This window comes from Fusarium oxysporum, chromosome VI, assembly GCF_013085055.1.
Source record: "Fusarium oxysporum Fo47 chromosome VI, complete sequence".
Taxonomy (NCBI): Eukaryota; Fungi; Ascomycota; class Sordariomycetes; order Hypocreales; family Nectriaceae; genus Fusarium; species Fusarium oxysporum.
The window spans coordinates 2,629,647-2,649,978 of NC_072845.1; the positions used below are offsets into that span (position 1 = coordinate 2,629,647).

The 20,332-nt window shown below is 48.4% G+C and overlaps 6 protein-coding genes across 6 annotated transcripts; 2 read left to right on the top strand and 4 right to left on the bottom strand.

Annotated features, from left to right (window-relative positions):
• Window positions 1–351: 351 nt before the first annotated feature.
• FOBCDRAFT_42485 (cytochrome b5-like heme/steroid binding domain-containing protein) lies at window positions 352–1,363 on the bottom strand. The gene is made up of 3 exons (XM_031186266.3): window positions 1,046–1,363; window positions 850–976; window positions 352–793 (listed from the first exon to the last, which is right to left on the bottom strand). Exons 1-3 carry the CDS (start codon window positions 1,162–1,164, stop codon window positions 614–616), a joined length of 426 nt encoding a protein of 141 aa, XP_031037401.1. The 5' UTR covers window positions 1,165–1,363; the 3' UTR covers window positions 352–613.
• A 1,392-nt stretch (window positions 1,364–2,755) lies between these two features.
• FOBCDRAFT_226300 (F-actin-capping protein subunit alpha) lies at window positions 2,756–4,396 on the bottom strand. Its single transcript, XM_031186265.3, has 7 exons — window positions 4,244–4,396; window positions 4,168–4,186; window positions 3,991–4,109; window positions 3,846–3,935; window positions 3,741–3,793; window positions 3,550–3,687; window positions 2,756–3,501 (listed from the first exon to the last, which is right to left on the bottom strand). The coding sequence occupies exons 1-7, from the start codon at window positions 4,295–4,297 to the stop codon at window positions 3,153–3,155; spliced, it is 822 nt and encodes a 273-aa protein (XP_031037400.3). The 5' UTR covers window positions 4,298–4,396; the 3' UTR covers window positions 2,756–3,152.
• A 176-nt stretch (window positions 4,397–4,572) lies between these two features.
• FOBCDRAFT_185357 (thiamine diphosphate-binding protein) lies at window positions 4,573–6,091 on the bottom strand. Its single transcript, XM_059608602.1, has 2 exons — window positions 4,758–6,091; window positions 4,573–4,702 (listed from the first exon to the last, which is right to left on the bottom strand). Exons 1-2 carry the CDS (start codon window positions 5,932–5,934, stop codon window positions 4,665–4,667), a joined length of 1,215 nt encoding a protein of 404 aa, XP_059467383.1. The 5' UTR covers window positions 5,935–6,091; the 3' UTR covers window positions 4,573–4,664.
• A 972-nt stretch (window positions 6,092–7,063) lies between these two features.
• On the top strand, window positions 7,064–9,237 carry FOBCDRAFT_294954 (glycoside hydrolase superfamily; the record flags this gene model as incomplete). Its single annotated transcript, XM_031186263.3, has 2 exons — window positions 7,064–7,553; window positions 7,604–9,237. The coding sequence occupies 2 exons, from the start codon at window positions 7,064–7,066 to the stop codon at window positions 9,208–9,210; spliced, it is 2,097 nt and encodes a 698-aa protein (XP_031037398.2). The 3' UTR covers window positions 9,211–9,237.
• Window positions 9,238–10,349: 1,112 nt separating this feature from the next.
• FOBCDRAFT_226303 (S-adenosyl-L-methionine-dependent methyltransferase) lies at window positions 10,350–11,622 on the bottom strand. Its single transcript, XM_054705083.2, has one exon. It carries the CDS (start codon window positions 11,398–11,400, stop codon window positions 10,753–10,755), a length of 648 nt encoding a protein of 215 aa, XP_054561058.1. The 5' UTR covers window positions 11,401–11,622; the 3' UTR covers window positions 10,350–10,752.
• A 2,248-nt stretch (window positions 11,623–13,870) lies between these two features.
• FOBCDRAFT_251395 (major facilitator superfamily domain-containing protein) lies at window positions 13,871–16,644 on the top strand (the record flags this gene model as incomplete). The annotated part of the gene is made up of 6 exons (XM_054705084.2): window positions 13,871–14,187; window positions 14,240–14,742; window positions 14,796–15,324; window positions 15,575–15,611; window positions 15,744–15,813; window positions 15,986–16,644. The coding sequence occupies 6 exons, from the start codon at window positions 13,871–13,873 to the stop codon at window positions 16,144–16,146; spliced, it is 1,617 nt and encodes a 538-aa protein (XP_054561059.2). The 3' UTR covers window positions 16,147–16,644.
• Between the last annotated feature and the right edge of the window lie 3,688 nt (window positions 16,645–20,332).

Consider the following 20,332-nt stretch of genomic DNA (forward strand, 5'->3'; position numbering starts at 1 on the left):
ACAGTACTATCTATACAAGGACCACTCAGTGAGGAGAACCTAGTATCTAAGTTTAAATCACAAAAGGTAAATGGGAAAAATGGTCATAACCAGTCATCGATTAAAACAGTGATATATATTTACTTTACTTTATTGCTCCAAGATTGTCATCTTCATTGTTGAATGCATGTCCCGTGCTCATGTAATACCGTGGCCCATGAGACGAGATGGCCGAATCGTCTGTCTGATTGCGCATGAGTCGCGCCTCGCAAATGGGTCTCGTCTGCGCTTCGCTGCGATCCTTATCTTTCTTTTCGGGTTTCGGTTGCAGGTCCCGGTCCCCTCTTCCGTCCACCCCCAACAAAAAAAAGTAGAATCCCGAAAATCGGGACATGGCATGGGCTTTGACATTAGTGAATTCGCCGCTGCCCACTGTTCTCATCATGTCCAAGCCGGGGTAAGCTGCATTTAGTAGCTGTGCGCCCGCCGTCTATCACCGACCTCTGTTCAGGCCAAAGAAAACTCCCAATGCATAGTGGTCCTTAGACATACATCTGCATTGATGCCGCAGCAAAATCCAAAGAACACCCTTTTTCTCTATCCTCATTCATGCGATGCGATTGACATGAGGCGCTTATGCGGAGGCTTGGCCTTGAGCCTCTTGCTGCTTCTGGAGATAGTTGTAGGCAATGTAGGCGATGAAACCAACGGCGACAACAATGGCGTATGTGTTCAAGCTGGAGCCGGCGGGATCAGACTTGCCGCTTCCCTGGTTCGAGTTGGCGATCTGGCGCTTGGGGCCCTCGTCACCAGGCTGTAATGACACATATTAGCGTTTGCTCCGTCAGGATAGAGGGTTCGGTTACTCACCAGACGCTTGAGTTCACCGACGAGAAGACCGTCGAGAACCTCTCGGGCCTCGTCACTGTGGCCAACATCCTCGAAAGCCTCGGTGGCATCCTGGCCGGCAACGTCGAGCATGACCTCCTCACCACCGCTAAGTCGATGTTAGTACCCTGAGTAACGATTGCGCCACGTAGCGCAGAACCATAGCGAGATAACGTACGGGTGCTCGTCGAGGAACTTGGTGCAGTCGTAGACCTTGTCGTGAACAACCATGTAGATGTCGCTGGAGGTGTTGTGCTCAGCAACATCCTGCATGGTGAACTCCTTCTTCGCGGACATGATTGCGGTGTTGATGTAACGGGTCGTGAAAAGAATTGGGGGTTCTGGTCTTGTTCGAGGGCTGTCGTCGCACAAGTGGTGGGATTGGGATTGTGAGAGGATGAGAGTGGAAGAAAGAGAAGAAAGGAGGAGAGAAGAATGGAGAGTTACAAGCAACTGGACGGAACCTAACCCAAGTTAACAGCTAAATTAATTTAGGTCCCCTGTTTCTAGGTGGCCTTCTGGAGATTTGGCGGCAGCCACTCTTCCCAGGGGCCCATAGGTAGACGGAGTAAAGTACTGGCCCACACAAATTCTATGTACCCGGTACATGATCCTGATCCTGATCCTTTTGCGGCGTCTTACCTTCTATTGTTTCTGTCTTGTTTCCTCGGAAAGTCATCGGAAAGGAAGTCGACCGACTGGACTACCGGATTCTTGGGGTCCAATGTATCCATTTAGATTACCTATTGCTTCTCTCTTAATGATCCTTCCCGGCACATTTCTCTTCTATTAACATGTGCTTTTCGTTACCTACAACCTTATCATTCTGGCCACGACTAGTAATGAATTCAAACCTCAACCTCACCCACTTGGAGTTCCTGGTACGATTCGGTGTCCCAACATCCGGACCCATTCCCTATAAGGCCCATCGCCGAGGATACTTCTGAGCCAATCGCAGCCATCAAAATTACCGTCTCTACTCTATGATTCGTCGCTTTTTCTCAATCCCAGCCTTACCAACCTAAGTAACTTGTACGGCTGCTGATGAGGCCCAAGAACCGTGGGCTAGCACAATTCCCTTCTTTGATTCCGTTTGTTTGCCCTGCTGTACGAGCATACGAATACGGTGATTTCTCCCCGCCCCAGGTTCAATACTACTTCACCGTCATTTTGAACGGCGGGTTCCATTGCTTTTCATACCCAACGTGGTATGATTCTTTGTGTCTATGATCAATTTACAGTGATTCAACCCGAAAGGCATCGGATAGTTATTACTCAAGTTCTTCCGATCTCTTCCGTGAAGGACACATTGGCAATAGCCTACAACACGGATATCAACACCAGATCTGCCCCTCCAAACCCATCTATAATCTCCCCCGCATCTTAAAAACTAAGGTAAACAATACCGGTACCTAAAACACGGACCTATCCTCCGTCCACCGCGGGGTTATGTCATTGTCACAAGTCACGCCCTGGGAGGAAATTACCCTTTAAAGACAAGTTTGGCGAGACATCTCTCATGGTAAAAAGTCAAGATAACCGGACATTATGCCGACGTGTTCCATAGCCAACCTAATTCCGAGGAACATCACAGCTCTGATGCCACATGCTGTGATTCCAAGAGCTGAAGGTCACTCGCAAACCAGTACCGATGGAGATGCCGATTTCCGATTCCCGAGGAAGACGTCTCTAACCTTTACCGCTTGCGGTTGATTTATGCAAGATAAGCAAGATATGACAGAGGCATTGCCTGCCGTGAGCCTCTTATGTCTCATATGGTCTGGTTGCTCCGGGTCTTTTAAGCTCATGACCATCTAGGTATAACCACCCGGAGATTGATGAATTAACGACATCGGAGGGCCTTGAATCAAGTATTGCAAGCTGTTCTCGGATAACGATAAGATAAACATTCACAACCACTTTACATCATCGGTCATGTATGCCCGGAGTGCCATCCGTCAAGCTCCCGTCAGTCACAAACTCGGTTTATGTGCTACACGTTGTGCATGAGACTAGTAGCCTCCGAAGCGTTCCATACCAAATGCCCAATCTAGTGATTCGTGGACTAGTGATCATGCAGTTATTAAAGGCTTGGATAATACGGTTTGATTATCGAGATAATCGCATCCAAGCCCGTACTATCCTCGATCGATGCTCGCATTCTTAATCCTCCAACTCAGAAGAGGCTAGCACCTTCAAGATAGAACATCGATCCTTGGCATGTATTCTACGTTGTTCCTCGTCCAGTCTATCGTTCAAATTCGTGCGCTACTAATGGCCATGCTCTATCGCCTCGAGCTTCCACCACCAATATCTTGACCCAGCCTGTAGCTCGTCACGCGATCCCACTCAATTTTCTGTCTCGTCACAGGGAGCTGTCGTCGCAAACCCTTGAAGGCTCCCTCACTGAGGCTCACGAAGCCCTTGTTCAGCTCCTCCTGATACTTTCTCTCTGTGGTCGAGATCTCTCTGACGATACTGGCGCCGTTGACGGAGGAAATGGTGCTGGAAACGGGTTTGTTGGTGAGCAGACGAACGTTGCCGTCTTCGTAATAGTGCACGTCAACCTTTAGGGAGCCCTCGAGAGCTCCGGAAGATGGGTCAAGAATGTAAAGCGACCGCCAGCGTCCGTTCCTGGGGACATTAGCTTCATGGAACAGGACTGTTGCGTAGAAAACCTACCAGAAGTTGTTGGGGCTATATTTGTTGCCAACAATAACGATCGCAATTTTGGAGTCCGACTCGATTGGGTAGACTCCGTGCGCAGCATTGGCGAAGTGCTCATCAACGTAGGGTCCGATACTCTTGAGGGTGGATTTGCTATGATTGTATGTTAGCACTTCACGCTGTCCAACCGGCTCGAGCCAACTTACACAAGATCCGCTTGAGCTCCTTCCAGAACATGGCTTTGCACGGCACTAGCTTTCTATTCCTCCGTCAGAACCATATACCCGTTTGTGTAGACATGCGCAGCTTACCTGCGTAGTGTGGTCGAAAGCAAAGCTGGAAGAGCTCTCAACATCGTAATATCGGCCGTCTCCAAGCGAGTTGTGAGAGCTAATAATCACCTAGCGCACCTCATCAGCTCCAATCCCTCTGCTTTCGAAATTGTTCGTCACCTACTGGTTGGCTGCTACCAGGCAGCTTCACCGTAACAAACTGCTCCTCATTGTACTTTTCGAATGCGGGACCGAGGTTGGAAATGATATCGGGCGAGGTTTCGAGGGTGAGGGACTTGATATCTGCAGACTCGCGTCAGTGTTTTTCATTGCTCAGCAATCGCATTTCGACCGGTGATACCTGCGATAACATCTGCGAGCTAGGAGTCCATATTAGCTGATGACGCCGCGGACAAGAGGATGATATCAGCACCTACCTCTCCCGGAGGAGCTCCCTCGACAAAGGCAGAAACAGTCTCTAGATCCGACATTGTTTAATGCGATTGAATGCGCCGTCTATAGGTATAAGGCGAAAAGGACGGGCGTTGGCGTTGAGGCTCAGGGCGTGGAGTTCTTGAGGCACAGCATGGGCCACAGTCAAGGGGAGGCGGGGCAGGACGGAGGAGCTTAGCTTAGGTGGAGCAGGAACATAGGTGACGGTGTCAGTGGGGTTAATACTGGCACTTCTATTTGCTTAACAGCTACCACCAGGAAGACTTATGACTTGGAACACATCCATTAAGATATCAAATCATTTGTGCTCCTCAAAGAATCGATGTCTCGAATTTCTATTTTAGGGCTCTAGCTATCTTGGCTGTTCTGGTATAACCGCTTTACCTCCCTTCCATTATTCTTCCACTAGTAGTTCAATAACTTCTTGATATTATCATATATTCCTGGGAACAATGTTAGCTTTTGGACCATCATCACAATGATCTTTCGATTACTTACTTGCAACGTCAGGAACATTAAACTTCTCATATAGCAAAGGCGAGTGAATACTCCACCCAGCAACCCGAGCGACAGGTGCCTCTAATCGCAGGAATGTATCATGATCTTCTTGAATGGTCGCGGCCACTTCAGCACCAATACCTGCATTCACCATAGCTTCGTGGACAACCATGACTCGTCCTGTCTTGCGAACACTCTGGAGTACGGTCTGCTTATCCCATGGATACAGAGTTCGAAGATCGATCAACTCAACAGAGATGCCCAGATCCTGCTCTGCCTGCTTGATGGCGTTCTGGCATAGGTAGAGAGGTTGGCCGTATGAGACAATTGTGACATCCTTGCCTTCCTTGAGAATCTCAGCCTTCGATAACGGGAGTTCGTATGAACCAACAGGGACTTGCTCGACGGCGGCGCGGTACAGGATCTTGGGCTCCATAAACACGCAGGGATCGTTGCTGCGAATTGCGGCCAGGAGAAGACCCTTAGCTTGAGCTGGCGATCTTGGCATGATGACCTTCAGCCCAGGGATATGTGTAAACAAACTCTCGGGAGATTGTGAATGGTAGAGACCTCCGTGACCAACACCACCGCAGGGCATTCGTACGGTCAAGCCACCCACGCTTCGCCCGCAGGACCCGTCACGATATCTGAATTTGGCGGCCTCGTTGACTAATTGATCGAAAGCTGGGTAGACGTAGTCGGCAAATTGAATCTCAGCGATAGGTCGCATGCCTTCCGCAGCAAGACCAATACCGAATCCCATGATACCCTGTTCTGTAAGGGGTGTATTGAATACTCTCTCAGCACCATGGGTTTCGGCAAGGTTCATAGTACATCTGAAAACACCACCAAAAGCAACATCCTCTCCGAAAATGACAACAGACTCATCCTCAGCTAGTGCAATTCCCATCGCGTCGTTGATGGCCTGAAACAGGTTCATCTTCTTGGTCGGCCCATTTCGAATGCTTTCAGGTAGCTCCTTGTGGCTCAAAGCAGCCTGTGAGTTATGTGCGAGGAGAGGAGTCGTGCCATAGTCGACAGGCAGATTTAGTTTGGCATTAGGCGGATGTGTCGAGTAGCACTTTCGTCCTACAGGAAGCGCAAGTGAGAGTCGTGCAGTCGGAGGATTGCTGACGACGTGTGCCCTCTTGAATTGGTGAATAACACGATGCTTCATGGTGATGGATTGGCAATGTTCACAGGTGGTAATGGCAGGAGATAGGGATTAGAGATTCAATTTGAATGGCATGTCAGGAGTAATAGCAGCTGAGTTGTAGCAGAATGATTATACCTTAGATATCCAAAGCCAGCCGAAGGAGGCTTATTGATTGATTGATCCTCGGTGAAGGTGATGTCAAGCTCGGCTTGCTGCGGGCTCAGCGGGATTGGCGGCGGCTTCTATCGCCCTCATGATCTAATGCCGAACAAGACGGAGAGTTACCCAATCAGCTCCTAATAACACGGATCACTACACAGGAAACACTAAATAGAATTATACGGTAGAGTATAGATCACTTCAGCGGAGGACTATTTCACATTGCGCAGCAGACTTTACGAGATGAGACGAAGATAGTCTGCCAACGATACTGATAAGGATAAGGCATCCAAGGATCATCGTCGAGAGAGTAGAAGTGTCTTGAGATCTCATTTTCCCGAATACTGCAAGCGATAAGTCTTTGACAGAATTATTCTAGAGAACAAAAAAGTGGTCCATCACTTATAATTTGCTTGATAATAATTGGTTAGCTGCGACGGTTTCTCGCAAACCATCATGAGCCGTTCAGCCGTTCAGTCAAATCCAAGCGCTTCAACGTCGGCCAGAGTGTCCAGTCAACCAGCCTACGCACTAAGCCAATGTAATAAGGATCATGGTGTTGCCAATATCTGGGCAAATCTTGGATGGCATCCGCGGACTCCAAGAGGCATTGCATCTATTTTTGGGAATCTATATACTTGCTGGACGGCAATGAGTTGCCGTTGCGTACGTATGCTTCATTTGCTTTGACCATCAACATAGTGTCGCATTTGAAGAAAAAGGAAGTCCGACTTCTTCTGACAGGGCCGATTTGGCCTCCCCAATGACTGGAGCAGCAAAAAGAAAACATGACGAAACGTGTCGAATAAGTTCTGGGTTATCGTTTCGGCGAGGTCTGGGCCTGGGATAATTCCAAGGATATATCTGGTTGCCCTGACAACCACGATCGGCCAAGACTGACGTCGTAATTGGTCGTAAAACCATTGACACTCGCTCAAGTCCATTTCTGTAGAGATTGCATTCCAATTACGCCGTCGCTACATGTCTCACGATGCCGCCGCCAGAGTCATCGCGGCGCTCTCACTCACACCGACCTCGAGACCGCGATAGGGACAGAGAAAGAGATCGACGAAAGAACGGTCAGCGGAAGAGGAAATCGCAAAGCTCCCGGCGACCAGTCTCTGGATCTGAAGACAACCGGGACAGAAGTTCAAGAACATTATCAGCAAATGCCCTAGCGGATCTGGAAAGGGAGAATGCGCGACAGAAGAAACGGAGCGAAAGGGCGAGTCGAGGCTATAAAGATGAGTCACGAAGACGAGAACGACGAGATGAACACAGGAAGAAAGATCGGGATCTCGATCCCGATAGGCCGCGAACTCATGGCAAACATAAGAAGAAAAGGGTTGTGAGCGGTGCTATTATGGAAGAGGGACGGTCCAAGACTCATCTTCGAGGTGGTTGGGGGAGTGTGGACAGTGTGGAACAAGAGAAGGACTTTTATTTATCAAAACCGCCAAAGAAGAGCAAGAAGAAACTCTGTAAGCTGTGATGTGGTGAAATTGGTAGTTGAGAAGCTGACTGTACTCAGGGATTGCACTCGGTGTGAGTGCCGTTGTCCTCATCATTATTATCATTGTGGCAGTAGTCGTCAGTAAAAAGAACAAAGGTGGTGGAGGAGGAGGGAGCAGCGATAGTTCAGACGATTCAACTGAGGATACTTCTGACCTGGACGGGATGGATCATTCAGAGATACCCGAGAAGTGGCAGAACACATATCTCGATCCTTGGACATGGAAGTCAACCACCGATTTCAACCTCACTTTCACTGACCAAATGGTTGGAGACTTGCCCGTCATGGGTCTCTACGACGACTGGGACGACTCGGCCCAAGCCAACGACAATGTACCACCTCTCAACAAACCCTGGGGATCTTATGCGAAGAAACCTGCTCGCGGAGTATGTATTGGAGGATGGCTCTATCTGGAGCCCTTCATCAGCCCATCTCTTTTCAATTATGATACCAAGGAGGGCATCATTGATGAATGGACTCTGTCCGAGAAGCTGGGTTCCGATGCTGCGAAGACTCTTGAAAAACATTATGCTTCATTCATTACAGAACAAACCTTTAAGGACATACAAGCAGCTGGTCTCGATCATGTCCGAATTGGTTTCAACTACTGGGCTGTCGAGGTCTACGATGGTGATCCTTATGTGTACCGAACATCCTGGAGATATCTTCTCCGTGCGATCGAGTGGTGCCGTAAGTACGGCTTACGAGTCAATCTAGATTTGCACGGTATTCCGGGAAGTCAAAACGGATGGAACCATAGCGGTCGATGGGGCTCCATTGGCTGGCTCAACGGAAAAGACGGTAGCAAAAATGCAGAGCGGGCACTTGATATTCACAACCGTTTGTCCAAATTCTTTGCTCAACCTCGCTATAAGAACATCATCACCCACTATGGTCTCGCCAATGAACCTCGAATGACCAGCCTTAAAACAAGCGATGTTATCCAGTGGACAGAAAATGCATACAAGCTCGTCCGTAAGAACGGCATCAAGGCTCTCGTGGTTTTTGGGGATGGATTTATGGGACTTGAGAACTGGCAAGGCTTGATGACGGGCTACGATGATATGGTCCTTGATGTCCACCAGTATGTCATTTTCAACGAGAACCAGATCGACTTTACCCACAAGGAGAAGGTTGAGTACGCTTGCGACGGCTGGACTGAGCAGGCTGAGATCAGTATGAATCCCTCGACAGGTTATGGGCCGACCATCTTTGCCGAGTGGTCTCAAGCCGATACAGACTGCGCGAAGTATCTCACTGGCGTAGGCTGGGGTACTCGCTGGGAGGGCACATACGATACCGGAAACAAGGACACTTCCATCTTGGAGCCTCGATGCCCAACAAAGGACGATAAGTGTTCATGTCGTGGCGCCAACGCCGACCCTAGCGACTGGAGCGACGAGTATAAGAAGTTCCTCAAGATGTTTGCCGAAGCACAGATGCACAGTTTCGAGAAGGGCTGGGGGTGGTGGTACTGGACATGGAAGACGGAGAATAACTACCAGTGGAGTTATGAGTCTGGCCTCAAGGCGGGTGTTTTGCCCGAGAAGCCTTGGGATCGTGACTTCAATTGCGACAAGGATGTTCCTGACTTTGCGAAGAGTGGTTTGCCGGAGTATCTTTAGAGATGTGTTTTGTGTTGGCGGATATACCGTATCATTTCGGCAGTACATGTAGGTGCGTTTTGGCGTTTGGGTTTGGTTTGCTTAGAATTGAGATAGAAGATGCATGCATGGTTGGTATATGGTGCTCTATGAGAACTGATGGAAAGTATTTATGATGGGGGATGCATTGTCCCAGGGTAGATAGATGTATAATGACAATATAAGGAAAATGAGTTGCTACGATGCTGTTGGTTCTCTGGCTTCAAACCGTCAGTATCATGACCCGGTCCTAAGTGTATCATGGTTCGGAATATGTGAGACAGTTCGGAGACATGTCATGATGGTCATGATGACTTACTAGAGGGTCTTGTCCCGTGATCGGAAGTGGTATCCGAGAGTCGGTGAGCAAGGACAAGCCCCCAAGCCCCAACCCGGACGGTGGAAGGCCTCAGAGTATCCGACAAGACAGAAAACTCCCCGAGAGGGTAGACATCATCATGGCCAGCTAGTTTCATGAGCCGCCCGAGGCCCGCCGATTGGACGTTATGATCGCCGCTGACCCATGACGAATCTGTTGTCATCTGTTTTATGATTCGGTGAATAGTCGAGATACCTAGCAAATTTATACATCCTGATGAGGCAAAGACTCCCCCAAGATTCAGGCCACTCATAGACAAGAACGAGTCTCGGAACTTTAAGTCGACTGACAGATTAAATGGCTAATAGCAATGGAACATGGTGCCTCTGAATGTGTGATAAACCCCAGTTACCATGAAACCAACTCCATTACAGACTGGATATGAGCTTCTGAGGTTGTTTACTATCGTTTCCTTTGTTTTGTAACGACGTATATACATGGCGGGATATTAGCATTAGCCAGCCTATTTCACAATTGGATATGCATTTTAGAAAATTATGTACTACGAAAATGATCAAGTAGTTAATTGTTCATTCTTGGTTTATAAGATTATAAGTATACCATAGCAACACTTCGTACCAGTTTAGATAGCGTTTCCTACAATGAAGCCGAATTTGCACAGAAGAAAAGAATTATATATGCGTTGTGACAGGCCAGGAAGCACCGACACTACTCCTTAACGTACAATCTAAGTTGAAACAAAATGATAGACATGTCACATTCATAATCAGAATCACAATCATGAGTTGGGCACGCACGCCTTTTGTATATTTATGCTGCATGTGTTGCTGAAGGAATGTGTAAGAGATTCCGATCGCGTTGCTCACTGGCGAGTCACCTATGTCAAAACGAAATCCAATCACGAACATTCTTTGTCGTCTCTCATATGATCACCATCATTATCGTCATCATCAACTTGTGAAAGCGAATACCTTGGTGGACACGGGCCAGAGACGATTGCAACTGTACCATATCAAGTGTCGATGTGTATATTCCACTTCAATAGCTTTCCTGGGGCAGGGGAGGGTTTCCTGTGCTGTGCTGTGTTTGTTTGCTTGTTTGTTTGTTGAGAGGGAAAGAAAAGGGAAGCCGGCAACGGATAGCATCATCATCATCATCACCGAAGTTACCATCAACGAATCACTTCAAGCAGACACTTGCAAGACGAGGTAGTAGGCCTTGGCTCCAGCACCCCTTCGATAGTCCTGCAACTCAGCAGACAGGACCTTGATCTTGTTCTGCTCGGCGAGGCTCTTCACGTGTGCCTCATAGCCTCCAGTCTGCCAGATCTCACGGATGACGGTGGCCACGATGTAGCCGCCTGGCTTCACGACACGCACAAATTCACTGATAGCCTCGGGACCAACGTGAGACTGAGTCAGGGTGCCCACACAGGTCACGACATCATAAGAGTCATTCTTTGCGGACAACGGTCGCGACAGGTCACATACGTCCAGGTTGCGATATGCGTCTGTAGCGCGAGCCTCGTCGAGCATGCCTGGGCTGATGTCGACACCGTCGACCTTCTTTGCACCCAGGCGGGCGAGGAAGACACCGACGAGGCCGGTGCCACAACCAGCGTCAAGAATCTCGACGTCTTGGTTGATGGTAGGTGAGCCTAGAACTTGAGGGACATAGGCAGCGGCAATGGCTGGGCCGACATAGTCTTGGCCTTTGCCAGTGATTTCCTCATTGTAGGTCTTTGCCCACTCATCATAGACAGAGCGAGCATGATCAGCGGAGGTGAGGGAGTAGATCTTGGGGAAGTATTGGGCAGTGGTTTGAGAAGACATGATGTTGAGTCAATTGGGGGTATTTATAATAGGGGTAGATGTGCAGTGTGTTCGATTGAGTTATGTAGAGGTTTCAATGAGTAGGGGTAAGATTGCAGGTTATTCAAGTTGAGTGTTTATGAAGTGCTTGTTCGTGTTGAAGACGAAGAGAGAGCTGAGTTCATGGTTTAGAATCTCAGCAACTTCGAGGAGAAAACCACGACCTTTTATAACCAGCTCAAACAAATAAAACCCCGCGTCTCGTCTTGTTTCCCCTCGTCTCCCCGCGTCGTAGAGGTTCCGAAATGACGTTTGAGCGTGCTGCTGAATGCGAATCCATTGGTGGACAGGATTATGATTGCGACTCGGCGTGGCCCAAAGAAGCGATCCGAGGTAAGCGCCTAAAAGATGGAAAGAAATCTGTACACTTTAATAGTTGTAATAATAGGTTTTCGTCAGAGAAATGGGGGCTGTCAAAAAGAAACCGCCATGTTTATGTTCATGGTGCAAGTGTTGGAGGGGATCCAAAGGCAACGCAACGTTGGCGGTTATGATCAGCCGAGAACTCTTGGCCAACTGGGCCAATTGATTGAATTTCTGTTGAGCCAAGTATAGCCATGTGTCCTCTTTTTCACCGAAGTTTCTATTTCCTTCGGGGACTTTTTCTTGTGTGTTTGCGATCAGGCTGTTTGTGACTTCTGACACCTTTTGACTACACCATTGGAGACGAAACTTTGGCCCGATCGCAACAACTAGGTGTAACCAAAAACAGGTCAATCATCACAAGGAAATAAACACTGGCCCCTGGAGAATCCAATAAGACAAGGTCATGGTGGGAAAGAAAAGAGTTCAGCCAGTCGCGGGCGCATCATGAGTGAGCCCTATTGCGAGAATTACGTGCATAGTTGCAGCACTTTTGCCTCGTTCGCTTCTGCCAGACTGGGCAGTGCAGCTGCAGTGTGCCTTGGAAGCGCGTCTCTGAGTTGCAATTCAAGCTCATGGTAGAAGCGGGATTGGTACGATTGCCATGTCTCTTGAGCGCTGATAACTGTCTTGACAACCATTGACTATTTGAAGGCATAGATGCGACATATCTTAGCTACCTTACTTGCCACCTCTCCTCATGACTCTTTAATTGCATTTGTTCGTTAACTACGACTGGTCTGCATGAAGGGACCTGCTTACCCTACAACACACGATGTCTTCCTTTCAGTCACGGGCATATTTCCTGGCGTTCCGTTCTGCTGACCGAGCCGTGACTGATGTCCCGCATTACAACCCTACCAGCGCCCGCAGTGGTACGAGTGAAACTGGATGACGACATGTACGCATGTCGTCTTGAGCATCCTATCAGACACCGCGAAGAGGTGCCAAGATATTTGATAATTGGTCCCGCTTGGTGGATGCTGAGCCGTGTCTGGGATATGCAAGTAATTCGAGACCTGGTTCGTCAACTCGAAATAGCTAAGGGGCTCTTATTGACGGAGTCGGACAATATCTCCATCAGCATGTGAAGAATAACCGGGTTTTGAACTCTTGCAGGGTCGTATTGCTTGAGCATGAGGCTCTCTCATTCGACCACCTGAAGATGACGAGTGTTAGCGTGATACGGAGCTACTGATGTTCGATCAAGTTCAAGGTACCCAAAAATAAGCGCAAGCATTACTCTCAATTTTGTACTTGTGACTATTTAAAAGAGAGCCTCATAAGTCTCGATACGCGGGGAAATATCAATTAAACATCATGAGATTATTGTTGAGCTCTTGTTCTCCCTTTCCCCGAGAAACTGAACCAGATAAGAAGTGAGGAATATTTGCCATGTTCAAGAGCCGAAAGAATTAAATAAGACAGTTTGAGAAAGCTCAAACGCCGAAAGCCGAAACAAGAGCTCTTCGGTCTTAATACGCAATGTATTATTAACACTCTATCGCCGAGATCAACACGGAGAGGGGGAATAATAGCCCGTCTCAGCACATCAGCATCTCATAGTCAACTTGTCCTTCTCAAGAAGTGATTTTCGTGGGAATATCGTGAATCTTATTTCACCAGCCATGGCTGACTTCGTAAATACGGGATACGCAATACGCGCCCTGCTTCTCCTAGAGTCAAGCTGTTCAATAAGCCAGCCACGGCGGCCGATCGCTCCTCTCGAGACCCTAGCTTGTCAGCTTTGATTGGGTATTAATAAACATTTCGCATCTTTCCAGGGTGGCAAGTCATGTTTTTGGTCAGCGATGACAACATGAGGTGATTTCCACGGTACGAGATAGTCGAGATTCTAGCTTTGTGGTGGTGAGGAATGGAAGAGTTTTGTTGGAGAGCATGGTGTTTAGAGTGTATATAAAGACTAGGAGGACCAGAGTCTTGGCATAGTTTTGAAATACCAAGTTATCTTTACTACGAGTTCTGAACTAGGGCTCAAAAGTTCACTACGAATCATAATTGCGTATCTACCTCAATACTGTTACCAACAGTCAGAATCCTGAGTAACATGGATCGCGACATTGAAAAGACTTCAACGAATTCAGGGACACTCGGCCCCGAGAGGAACGACACGACTTTGGCGACGATTCAATCACCACAAGCAATTAGGACTCGCTCACGAGCATCTGCCAGTATATCCCGCTGTCAGTCTCAGAATGGTTACAGCTGTAACCCCCACAACGAGCCTTCGGATGATGAAGTTGAGAAGGATCCTTTCGAAGTCGGTTGGGATGGAGGTGACAACGACAGTCTATGTCCCCGGAGCTTTCACAAGATGAAGAAGTGGCTCATTATAATCATTGTATCGTCTGGAAGTCTCTGCGTGTAAGTATTTCTTCGGCATCTTCAACCGAGATGGATACTTATGTGAACACAGGACTGCTGCTAGTTCCATCTATACATCTACGTATGGACAGATGGAGGATGAATTTGGCAACTCACGAGAAGTCTCCATCCTTGGTCTTTCGTTCTTTGTTTTAGGTATCGGACTAGGCCCCATGTTCCTCGGTCCCTTGAGCGAGTTCTATGGTCGAAGGCTTATCTATGTTGTATCGTGGACTCTTTATGTCATCTTCATCATTCCTCAAGCCGTGGCTCAGAATATCGAGACCGTGATTGTGAGTCGATTTCTCGATGGGTTCGCCGGTAGCGCATTTCTGGCTGTGTCAGGGGGCACTGTTGGAGATCTCTTCACGGCAAATGAGTTGCAAGCGCCTATGTTGATGTTTTCGCTCGCACCCTTTGTAGGTCCGTCGATTGGACCTTTAATTGGGGGTTTCATCAACTATAACACTGACTGGAGGTGGACTCATTGGACTCTTCTGATCTGGGCATTTGTTCTACTACTGGGTATTGTGTTTCTTGTCCCTGAGACGTATCGTGAGTCCAAATTAGCATCCAGAGCCGATCTGTCCCACCTAACCTCCACTAAGATCCGATCCTGCTCAAGAACAAAGCAAAACAGATGCGAAAGGAAACTGGAGATGGAAGATGGAAAGCCCCTACAGAAAAGGTTCAGAAATCAGCCACCAGCGCGATAGGTCGATCGCTTCTACGACCATTTCAGCTATTAATCTTCGAGCCTATGTGCCTGAACCTATGCATCTTCACAGCCATCGTCCTCGGCATTCTATATCTCTTCTTTGGGGCTTTTCACCTTGTATTCGGCAATATTTACGGCTTCAACCTTTGGCAGAATGGCTGCTCTTTTCTCGGCATCCTCGTGGGAATGCTGCTCGCCGCTGGCCTTGATCCCCTGTGGCACAATATTCGGAACAAACTCATCCGCAAGTTGAGCGAGGAGACCGGCGTTGAAGGAAACAGCCAGCCTGAGTTTAGATTACCTCCAGCCATTTTGGGAGGTATCCTTGTTCCAGTTGGTATATTCATGTTTGCTTGGTCGTGTTATCCCCGGGTTCACTGGATTGTGCCCATAATGGGATCGGCAATCTTTGGAGCTGGGTAAGTAATCACGATCCATCCCATATCAAACCAAACCATTCGCAGGCCTCAAGGAGGCGTCCTTAAGGGGAGCACTGTGATACCCAAGTCCAACTTTACACAGGACTGAGACAAGAACCGGACGCGCGGAATCACATTCGCACAAGAAGAGCAAAACAGGTCTCGGTCACCGCTTGGTCATGCCTCTTGATCTCGTATCCCCTGAACCTCTGCTTGACAAACTGCAGCTAACCGCTCAACTCTGATATAGAATCCTTCTTGTGTTCAGTGGAGTCTTCACCTTTCTAGTAAGTCCAACTTTGTGCCTGTACCACAAGTCTGTGACAGGCTCACCGCACGTTACACAGTTCTCTGCTAGCTATTGTGACAGGAGTGCGCTCGTGCCAGGGAAGAGACTGTGCTGACTTTCATGGAAATAGGTGGATGCGTATCCACAGTATGCCGCAAGTGCCCTTGCTGCTAATGCATTCGTGCGTTGTGTCTTTGCTGGTAAGCCGTTGGAGTATCTATTCCCATGGACTCGTCTGATTCTTCACCGCCGGCTGGCTATCAACTTCCCCTGACATAGCCTATTCTGGAGAGCATGAGGCATCAGCCCGGAAAGTTGTTGAGATTCAGCTGCATGCATTTACATGAATGATTGCTAACTCGAGTCTTGCAGCTGCATTCCCCCTGTTTGGTAACCAGATGTATACCAAGCTCAACAACCACTGGGCTTCGTCTTTGCTAGCTTTTCTGACAGTTGCCATGATGCCTTTCCCTTATCTGTTCTTCCGGTATGGGAAGAGAATCAGGGCCAACAGCCGATTTGCTACTTCTTAGAGAATGTTCATCGAGGTTAGACTTGGGGGTATGAGAAGAGTGTGTGATCAGGGCTGCAAGTCCTGACTTCATCCGTGTACCCGCGCCACCAGACCAGGTACCAAAGCCTCTGCACTGCAGCTATGAGAAGGACATCTCAAACTAATACCCCGAGAGTCCTACTAGGTCAAGAGTGGCTTTTGCGGGAAAATGAGTGGATTGATAGCCGGTTGTACAAAAAGGCTGGTCTAGCTCCTATACACAGGGCTTGGAATATTGGCGCTTTTGTAATTTGTATTCGAAGATACCTAAAAGCGTAATAAGTTAGCTCTATTGCTTGAAAAGAGGGGATACCAAGAATTTCGATGAGGTTGCATGATCTGATTGTGAATGCTTGTTAAGATCGCCCTCGGCTGAAAGGCATTTCAGGATTCCCCCAGAATTAATGCAGCCAGCTAAGTTTATCTTGAGTAAAGATCTTCCCGGGCCGCTAGGCAAATGCGGGGATCTGGATGACGGACAGGCAGATGATGATCAATAATAGGCGAGTATAAATGGTGGCTTGATACAAGTGCTCAGCTGTTGCAGGCTTCAACAACCATGATCCAGATCAGGTCTTCTTCACAGAACATACAGAATATCCAATTGAGATTGCTGATTATCATACTTGAAATTTTGACCCTAGTCAGCTGGTCATGTTTGCCAAAAAATCAATATCACATCGCACCCTCGAGCTAAAACACCAAACATCGGCATAAGATAGACCAACCACAACTTTGGTGTGAAGAACATCTTCAAGATTGACAAGGGTGTCTCAGTCCTTTTAGCCCCTAACTACATTAAATTTACAATCTGCAGGCCCTCGGCTATCGCAGCCTCGACTCGACTCCAGGTTCTCGGCCAGCAGCATGGGTCGTATCCTCCAACCGCATTGACGCACGCATGCCTCTACCCGCTGTGAATATTTATATAAAAAGCAAGCAACAAGGGCTAGGGGGCATATTGCCCACAAGAGGCTCAGCAGGACGTGTCAATTACCTTGGGAATCCTTGCCTTGGAGCGGCTGTCATGCAATGCAGCGCAGCCGTAATGGAGAAACGAAGTGAAAAGCAAACAAAAGCTGACAGATGCCACAGGATTTGAGTCTCATTGATAGTCACAAATAGTTACATCTGAGACAGGGCCTTTCTGCCTGACTTTAGGTAATCGTAACGCAAACTTCGCGCTACCATCAATGCACAAGTCTCTATGTGCTGAAGATCAGGCTCCCGGGCAGACTGTTCTATTTGCGCAGCTTGATGAGGATCGTTCCCTTGTATCTTGGCATGATTCAAGAGTACTAGACAGCAACCCCAAAGCCTCGGTCGCCGACGGGTTGCGGTCGGTTAGCGAACCGCGGGTATTGAATATCCAATAAAGGACCCTGACTATCAAACCTGGATCGTTCTATTCTTCACCGTAAACAGCTGAGCGTTGGCTACCCTCAGCGGCGTTGGGCTTCCGCTTCCGCCCCTCACCTCCGGCATCCGGGCTCGGCATCAAGCCCCGCGGTCCGGCTGGCCGGCTTCTTACAGTTTTGGAGGTAGACACTGATGACTGTAACAAATTTCGCTTCATGAAGCCTCCATTTGTCAAGGAGAGTAGCACTGTATGTGACAAGTATAACTCTGTAGATTGTCTATCTTACTCTTCTCTGTGCTCTATATGTTCATTTCGGGTACCTTACTTAGACGCCGCTTACCGGCCGTTCCATACCGGCCAGTCAGTAACTGCGCCGGCGAATAGATTTCTTTATCTACTAGCAGCACCAGGGTCCTCTTTTCCTGTCTTTTCTTTTCTTTTTGCTTCTGGGTTTTGGTAAAGACTAATTACAGAACTAGAGTTGCGTGTTAGTTGCTCAAGAGATGACTTGAAACATGTACATGCATGTTGGTTCGTGTGCGGATACGACAGACTATCAGCAAGATGGCAATTGGCATTCTGCACCAAGTATCACCAGAGTTTATCCAACATCAGCCCGACGGCGCACCTCGTCGCAACGGTGCTGCAGTCGCACGACACCTAGAGACCCTTGTCATAGGCGAGGTACGAATCACACTCTGGCTGACTCTGCTATTACCAACACAAAAGAGAGTTTGATATGTCGACGTGTACGCGCAGAGAAGCATCCAACCAGGGACCCAGACTCCTGCGATTCACAATGCATCAGTCTAAGCCAGGTTTAGGGGTTGAGGTTGTTGGGTGGCTGGTGGCTGGGAATACAAATTCGATGGATGAATGGAGTAGTTTTTGGCGGCTCAGCGGGACCTCTTTAGCTTCATCTTCTCGATCGAGACTATTGCTTGAGGCGCGGTAGGTGAAATTCTCCTTCCATGGCCTCTCTTGACCGCTAGAAGTGAATTGAGTCAAGTCGTCAACTATCCCCCTGGCTTGAATACCTGAAAAAAAAAAAATCTGATCTTGATTACAAGGCTTCATCAGCTACAAATGGAAGCATCGTCAGACCAATAGCCAGCGCCTAGTTTCCCCAGAGCGGGTTACTCCCTCCACTAGTAAACCCCGCAGTCAAAAGTTTGACTTTGATTGGGCTCGAATTGGTTTCTGCTAGCGGGTGGTGAAAATGGGAGGCTTGAACCTTCGGTTTGCTGAGGCATAAACGACTGAGTAAGAATATCAGCCATATTAGTCTATCAAATCCACCTGGGACTCCTCGAGGTAGAATCTTTCATGATGATCAGCGTGTTGATTATGTTGTTGGTGACGACGTTGAATCGATTGACTGTCAGATACGATACCCATGCCTAGGCAGGTTGAAGGGTTTGACGTTCATTGCTACGCAGAGAGACAGGGGAATTGACTGAAAGGATGAAGAGTTACCCACCCTGTGTGGGTTTACAGCTAATACCTGTATGGTTATTCGATCATCCGCCTGTCAATCAATGTCCTGTTTGTAGCTTGCTTGTTCACGAGATTGCATGTAGCATCACCTCGGGTTTCTACATTTGCACATGCCATGGATGCACAACGAACGAGCCTTGGCTGTCTTTATACCTTGAGATGTAAAATCAGGATTCGTCACTCTGTCTGCATGTACACATTGTATTTCAGTATGCATATCCAATCCAATCCATTCCTTATCCCCTTAAAAAATAATCCACTTTCTCTGACTGAGAGCTTGTCATGAACCCACTTTGTTGTACTGTACCTACATCAGGTACTTGGCACAGCAAACTTGGTACTTCTGCGATCCCTACCTAGGTAGCACGCATTCGCACTCGATTCTTACAGCATAAGGTAGACCACCTTTTAGCTTAAGGTCAGGTATCTTGGAGCAAGCAAAAACAGCACAGGAACAACCTTAAGACACCTGCATCTGCATCTGCATCCTCCAATTGCCCTGCCCTGTCTGTGGCGTCTGCTAATCCGCCAACCACCAAAACCCACAATGCTACCTACTACCACCACTACAACACCCTGTCGCCTGACCTGACTGGGCTCTTCTCACTGACCTTGAATTGGACCAGTCATTGCTTACAACTTATTCTGCGAATTGCCTCGTTCGACTTCTACTCTCAACGTTGACTCAGTATCCTTTCTTATACCCCCTCTTCAACCCAATCTATATCGCGATCCGGCTCCTCCGCACAATCTGCGCTCAACTTCTCCCCCGCGCCGCGCCTGGCTCGCATGCCTCATCTTTGCACAACGCTACATACACGCTGCCACCACAGCCTGCTTCTACGGTCGCCGACGCCGTGTGAGCTTCTCCTGTTGCTGTAGTGGCCAATTTCTGCTTAAATTGGTTGGCTTTGGTGCTGGTTCTGGGTGCAGCCACTCCTCATGGCCCGCGGGTAGCTGCATCCTATTCTTTCCTCGTCGTCATTCGCATCCTCACAGTCGCCAAATCTCTCACCTCCCGTGTCGCCGTTGCTTTTCCTCCGTGTCGCCTTAGACAGCTCCGCCTCTACCGCTGACCGACGACTCTCCTGCATCTAGCGATCATCGATCACCTAAGCTCCTCGAATCGGAATTCTACCTCCTCCACCTCCTCCGCCTTCTTCGGTGACAACAATCACAGCCTCACGGCCGCTGCGACCTACTATTGACTCAATATACGTTTCACGAAGACGCCTCTTTGCGTATCATACCTATCCACTTATTGGCTTTTATCGAGTACGCCCCTTCTACGATACGAGCTTGACCGAGC

What these genes read in the sequence shown, in the direction of transcription:
- FOBCDRAFT_226303 (XM_054705083.2), bottom strand. Translation starts at nt 11,400, where the DNA reads ATGTCTTCTCAAACCACTGCCCAATACTTCCCCAAGATCTACTCCCTC.
- FOBCDRAFT_185357 (XM_059608602.1), bottom strand. Translation starts at nt 5,934, where the DNA reads ATGAAGCATCGTGTTATTCACCAATTCAAGAGGGCACACGTCGTCAGC. An exon ending in TAATGTTCCTGACGTTGCAA is followed by an intron (nt 4,703 to 4,757) that starts GTAAGTAATCGA and finishes CATTGTTCCCAG; the next exon opens with GAATATATGATAATATCAAG.
- FOBCDRAFT_42485 (XM_031186266.3), bottom strand. Translation starts at nt 1,164, where the DNA reads ATGTCCGCGAAGAAGGAGTTCACCATGCAGGATGTTGCTGAGCACAAC. An exon ending in AAGTTCCTCGACGAGCACCC is followed by an intron (nt 977 to 1,045) that starts GTACGTTATCTC and finishes ACATCGACTTAG; the next exon opens with CGGTGGTGAGGAGGTCATGC. An exon ending in TCGGTGAACTCAAGCGTCTG is followed by an intron (nt 794 to 849) that starts GTGAGTAACCGA and finishes GTGTCATTACAG; the next exon opens with CCTGGTGACGAGGGCCCCAA.
- FOBCDRAFT_226300 (XM_031186265.3), bottom strand. Translation starts at nt 4,297, where the DNA reads ATGTCGGATCTAGAGACTGTTTCTGCCTTTGTCGAGGGAGCTCCTCCG. An exon ending in CTTTCGACCACACTACGCAG is followed by an intron (nt 3,794 to 3,845) that starts GTAAGCTGCGCA and finishes ACGGAGGAATAG; the next exon opens with AAAGCTAGTGCCGTGCAAAG. An exon ending in GGAGCTCAAGCGGATCTTGT is followed by an intron (nt 3,688 to 3,740) that starts GTAAGTTGGCTC and finishes ATACAATCATAG; the next exon opens with CAAATCCACCCTCAAGAGTA.